Source organism: Megachile rotundata, chromosome 1 (assembly GCF_050947335.1).
Source record: "Megachile rotundata isolate GNS110a chromosome 1, iyMegRotu1, whole genome shotgun sequence".
NCBI lineage: Eukaryota > Metazoa > Arthropoda > Insecta > Hymenoptera > Megachilidae > Megachile > Megachile rotundata.
Window position 1 is genome coordinate 20,765,241 of NC_134983.1, and position 6,154 is coordinate 20,771,394.

At 32.0% G+C, this 6,154-nt stretch overlaps 1 protein-coding gene across 3 annotated transcripts; it reads left to right on the top strand.

The window, feature by feature from the left end:
* The first annotated feature begins 1,469 nt into the window (after window positions 1-1,469).
* Window positions 1,470-5,678, top strand: LOC100881477 (uncharacterized). 3 transcript variants are annotated; one of them, XR_001097297.2, is made up of 10 exons: window positions 1,470-1,796; window positions 1,884-2,335; window positions 2,404-2,682; window positions 2,769-2,964; window positions 3,046-3,303; window positions 3,495-3,731; window positions 3,813-4,163; window positions 4,238-4,401; window positions 4,497-4,924; window positions 4,998-5,678. XR_001097297.2 is itself a non-coding variant. In XM_012296021.2 (9 exons), exons 1-9 carry the CDS (start codon window positions 1,470-1,472, stop codon window positions 4,672-4,674), a joined length of 2,442 nt encoding a protein of 813 aa, XP_012151411.1. In that variant the 3' UTR covers window positions 4,675-5,678. The 3 variants fall into 3 exon arrangements, 1 of the variants encoding a protein (XP_012151411.1); XR_013037776.1 differs by having other exon boundaries at window positions 5,370-5,678; XM_012296021.2 differs by having other exon boundaries at window positions 4,497-5,678.
* Window positions 5,679-6,154: the final 476 nt, after the last annotated feature.

Here is a 6,154-nt window from a genome sequence, read left to right on the forward strand (position 1 = left end):
ACAGCATATTCCATTTTCCATTAGAAGATTTAAAAAATATATAATTTAATTATTTTCCAATACTATTTTTTACTTGAAGTATAATTGAATTGTATAATAAAAAAAAAAAATAAGAGAAAAATATACAAGCTTTTATTACATGCTGCGCACTATTATAAAATGAAATTTAGTCAAACAATTTGCTAACTTATTTTGTAGTGTGACATTATTATAATTGTTATTTGCCGTTTTTAATACAATGGTTTAAAATCAAGAAATGTGGAATTATAAAACAGATTGACAAAAATAAATAAGTGATATTCATATATAAATATATATATTTATGTTGAAATATGTAAATTTATACAATAAATTAATGTTTAAAAGAATGTACAGAATTTACTTACAAGATGTGTATGACCTTTACAATGCTGGTTTTTTATAAATTTTGTATAATTATAGGCAAGATCTCAAAAGCAATAATTCTGCAAAATTATAACGTGTAAATTTCTATTTTTCCTAAGTATCAAATTTTCTGAACAATCGAGTTTTATTTTTTTTTCGTAATTTAGAAAATTGTGCATTATACTTTGCAAAATAGTTACTTTAGTGTTAATTAGTGTTTCAAAGATCGCGTGCTTCTTTTCTTTTTTCATTAAATATTGTTTTAAATAATATAATTAACAAGTAATATTCTTTTTTATTAGAAGTAAAGACCAATAAAAGCAATAAGTTTAAATCAACCGCGGTTTCATGTTACTTGTTACCTGCCTATGAATCCCCAGTTCAGTTGTCGATCAATGATCCTCCTCGCGCTGTTAGTATCGAGCACTTTTCTTGAAATCAACAACTTGGTGTCTGTATATTTACATTTCTTTACGTTTTTCAAGTTTCAGCGATGTAATAAAATCCTATACAATGTACCCAAGAGAAATCACTGGAGATTAAATGAATCAGACGTGAAACAATGATACGTAAGACTCTAAGAGATGGTTTTCTAAGCACTGGAGCAGTTATCAAAACACAGTGAGCGTACAAGGTGTTGTCGAAAGAGAAAAATGCGATACAACCAGAGATAGTTCGAAGGTGCATATCATAGACAACGGTATTAAGCAATATCCATGCACATAAGCGGTTACGTGCGGGAACCGGTTCTCCTGAATTGTTACACTTGAAAGGACGAAATGGCACAAGGTGAAAGTAGAATGATAAAAGAAAAATTCAGACTTTGCAACGCGAAAATCAGCCGCTGAAATATCGAGAGACACGTGTAACCTGACTGTGAAAAAAATGCCTGCCTTGTTCGATTATAATTTCGAGAATAATTCTGTAATTAGTTACGAGTCGTCAACTAACCTAATTCATGGCTGATCGTGTCTTGCGATTACGTGTTTGACGTGAATGTAACTGTAAAAAATAAACACGTATCATTACCTTGTCATAAACAAAAACGTCATACAGCACAGACGTTTATTAATAAACTGTTTACAATGGCTGTACCTAACAAGTGGGAGAATGCTTGTAGATTATGTTCAGAGGTGAGAAATGAGATGCTACCAATCTTTGGTGACGAAGGGGTACAACGCAAAGTGGCACAGAAGTTACGTGCTTGCCTACCAGTTTTAGTATACAAAACGGATCCACTGCCAAAGCAAATATGTCAGTTCTGCGCTGCAAGGCTGGACGATGCTTACGAGTTTAGAGAATATTGCCTGAGTGTTTATAAAAGCATGCACTTGAAACTGTTAGCATATAAGAATATTGAATCTGTTCAGATTTATTTGGAGGCAATGAAAAACTCCCCTGACCCTTGTCAGGTACTTAATCTTGTAATTTGTTTGTTAGTTGTCACAAATGGATAAATTAGATTTCATAATTTGCATATTTTGTTGTATAATTTGCAGGCACAGTTATGGAAAGATAAGGCTAGAGCACCACCACCTTTAGTACCTTTGCCCATTACACTGCCAGTTGAAAACCCATTAGTACCAATAAATCTTAGTCGAGTTCATTCAAGCAATTGTGTTGAGTTACCTGAATTACCATGTGAAGTAGAAATCAAAGAAATGGTTACAGAACCAATATTGGGAACAGCGAATACGTATGAGTCATTGAATAAAAATAATGTAGAAAATAAGCTATACAAAGATGTAGTAACAGAAGATAACATGGAACCATTGATAGAAGAAGGCATTGATTCCAAACAGAATATTCAAATGCAGAAGGAAGAAAAACGTACAAGTATTTTGGAGCAAGTACTAATGGGTAGTTTGACAGTGAATGATAGGAAAGACTTAAATTCACAGCCAAAGCTGTCATCAAAGTGGTGGTGTGCACCTTGTAATAGTTACTATAAGTAAGTTATGACTGATTCTATAATGTGTTACTTGTAAGAACTATGTAATCAGTGGTCATTTATTGCAGAACAAAAGAGAGCTTGATAAAACATATGCAGTTAGATTGCCCAAGAAAATATTCCTGTAGAAAATGTTCTACATGTTTTGAATTAGTGGAGGACTTAGCTAAGCATGAAGCTACCGATCATTTAAAAGTGACACTGGATTTTGATACGAGTGTTAAAGAGTGTGACCAATGCGACAGACAATTTGTGAGGTGGGAGATGTTAAAGCAACATAGATTACGTGATCATTTGGCTCAAGCAAATGAAATTGGGACCAATACACGATGTTCTTTGTGCAATAGGTAATGATACCTTTTGTATGTACTGTTCACTGTAATAATAATCCTTTCAATTTTTTTAAGTTTCATTATATTCAATTTTTGTGTAGATTCTTTTTGAGCATGGAAGAATATCAGAATCATACTCAATTACATGAAATCAGTGATGACGAGACAGCAAATACATCACAAATAACAGACCAGCAATTAGTTAAAGTTGTTAAAAACGATGAACCTTCAAAGGAAGTAAAGAAAGATCATTTTGTAGAAGCTACTAAATCTCTCACATGTCCTACTTGTGGAAAAGTATAAGATTTTAAGTATATTCATGAAAACATAAAAATAAATATATTTTAGATTATCATTTTACATGTTTGTTATATATAGATCTGTACTCAGCAAAGTGCATTGTCAAATCACATGCGAACTCATGAACCTAAAAGACATAAATGTGATATATGTGGACGTTCATTTGGACTCTTCATACGTCTAGCAGCACACAGAATGAGTGAACATAACCAACAATCTACGGTATCGCCTGTAATGGCAAGCGTTGAGCAAGAAGAAGCATTAAATGCTGAGAGAGAGGCCAGAGAAGCAAGAGAAGCTAGAACTCGTTCCAGGAGAAACAGAACTTATTCAGAGGTTGAATTATATTTATTTGTGTATTCAAAGATTGAATTATAGTGGAGTTCCACTATATGGCCCTGAGCGAAACTTCCTTTTCTCTCCAATGCAGCGCTTGACTGACAAAACCGGCCATATAACAAGATTGCATTACATATCTATTACAAAAACATTATTTAATATAAAGTTTTATACATTGTTACTTGCAGATGATAGAAAGAGAAGATATTCCTAATCATGAAGAACCACCACCAAAAAGAAGAAGTGTAAATAATAGTACTTTTAAAAATGTGGCAAGATGCGGTATATGTTTGCAATGGTTCAGTGATCATACTACGATGTTAACGCATTTACAAACGCATTCAGATAACTACACTTGTAAAAATTTCACGTGTCATATATGTAAAAAATCTTTCAAAGAAAAGTGGCAGTTGCTCAGACATGAGGTACATAGTATCAATTATAATTATTTTATCTTTTGTATCTTTTTAATTTTTTTAACGGTAATATTTTTGCTTCAAAAATAGGTATCACACAAACGTAATGAACCCACAACAATGTACGTGTGCAGTGTATGCAATAAATCATTTCTGGATAAAAATACGTATAAGACGCATCAAAAAACGCACATCCTTGATAAAACATATCATTGTTCAAAGTGTAACAAAATATTTTTCAAAGAAGTGTCAATGTTAACGCACCAATGTACATCAGATACACTGCTCGGTAAAAAGGGAGCTTCCTCGAAATCGGTACAAAAGTCTACTTCGTTAAGTAACAATAAAAAATACAAATGTTCCAAATGCAATGCGTCCTTCAGTAGTTTTCAATCAAAGAATTCTCATATGAGGATACACACGGAAGAATCGCAAGCAACTGTAAGACCTGAAATTTTCTTTACAAGCTTAAACAAGGAATTCATGTGTTTGATATATTCACGTTGTGTATGTAGGAGCGAACGCAAGATCTAAAGGCAGAGTCTGAGGATGAACCTATGCCAAAATTAACTCCTGAAACTTCATTAGAATATCCAATACCTATTGAACCAAAAGTGGAAATAAAAGAAGAAAGTGCGCCACCTCCAGTAAAACGAACTCTTATTAGGACAACTGGCGGGTAAGTTTTATTTATGGGATTAAACTACTATTACTACGAGGGTAATTGTGATTTTCGTATCATATGTATTTATCTCATATTTATCGATGTTTCAGGTATCGATGTGGGGTGTGCCAATCTCCATTCGTCCTACGCGAATTAGCTGTAGCGCACTTGAGATCTGCACATCCTCTTATGCCATATCAGTGTCCTTATTGTAAAAAGCGGTTTACTACACAGTATACGTTCACTCATCATATTAAAACCGAACATCCTGATGAACACGAGAATTGAATAACATAAAATATAGTTAGCTTTAATATGCCAAATGGTTCTTATACTATAAAAATATGCCTTGAGTATGAGATAACTTTTGTTTATACATAAGATATATATATACATATAGATATATATAAAAAACAGTTTTTAGTTTTGTACTGAACTGTATCATTTGATAATCTGGCATACTAGTTCCTGAACAAATAATTGGCCTTAAATAAAGTTTTGTAGTTCTGTTTCATGAAAAGCGAAAAATACTATAAAGGTATATTCATAAATAAATATAGATTGTGTTGAACAAAGTATAGTTTTTAATAATGAATAAGTATCTATCATAGGAGACTGGAATTAGGACTAGTACTTACATTGAACGTGCCTCGTTAAGTACTGTGTCATAGCGCTACACACCTTTTTAGTCGAATCGATTTTTAAATACCGAAGAGAAGATATCGTATTAGATATTATACGTGCCGGTAGTGATAGTTTTATGGAATCTTATAAAAATGTTATTTGTTTATATGTTCGCTAGTGTTAAAAAAAACATTCCTCTTTTTAATGAAATTTTCAAAATTGTACAAATTCTTTTAACATCTTTTTTTTATAATATCTAATTTGACCTCTTGTGTAAAAGATCTAGAAATTAAAGATAACAAATAAATTTACAGTTATATTATAAGTTCTCATTATTATTTTATTTTATATGCATACAGGGTGTTCGGCTACTGGTGAGCATAATTTCAGGGGATGGTAGCTGAGGTGATACTGAACAACTTTTTCCTGTACCAAAATGCTGACTGAAGCTTAGTTTTAAATCTAATATTTTAGAAAGATTTTAAATCTAATAATTAACAAATTTATTAACACCTGTCTACTTTAAATGGAAAAATATGTAGAAATAATGTAAATTAGATTTAACTATTGTTTTAATTTTAGTTCTTTTCCCTTGCGCTTCGAATATTTTATCCTAAATCGGCGATTGTAACATAATCGGCATAAGCCCCCAATTTTTTTTTTTTTTACTATCACATTTCATTAATTACCTGATATGCTAACGACAGAAGAAGAACAAAAATAAAAACGCGGGAACAATTATTCAAAAATAACTTGAACGATCGATCATCTTCTCTTCCTCGTTGGATATCGGACGATGTGTCCTAAACTGTCGATTATAACGCAATCAACATCCTTGGCGAAAAAAACATCTGCGAACTACTACGTCGTGACGCAACAATCCCTTGAAAAACAATCTTTCACATTGGAAAGAGAGAGAAAGACGAATTGAGGGGTCTCGCCGATTATTTCCTGAAGTTATTTTTGGATAATCGTTTTCACGTGTTCGCTTATTTATTCATCGTTACTGTATTAGGAAATTATTTAACGGCATAAACACTACAAATATATAAGTATTTATAATAAAATTTTCAATAAAAAAGAACTTTGTACGCTTATTAAATAAATTTTTGTTATGAAAAAAAAATTTGTGATTACAGAAATT

Bases quoted from the DNA above. Each gene is read 5' to 3' on its own strand.
- LOC100881477 (XM_012296021.2), top strand. From the start codon at position 1,470: ATGGCTGTACCTAACAAGTGGGAGAATGCTTGTAGATTATGTTCAGAG. The intron at 2,683-2,768 runs GTAATGATACCT...ATTTTTGTGTAG, and splicing joins CGATGTTCTTTGTGCAATAG to ATTCTTTTTGAGCATGGAAG. The intron at 2,965-3,045 runs GTATAAGATTTT...TGTTATATATAG, and splicing joins CATGTCCTACTTGTGGAAAA to ATCTGTACTCAGCAAAGTGC.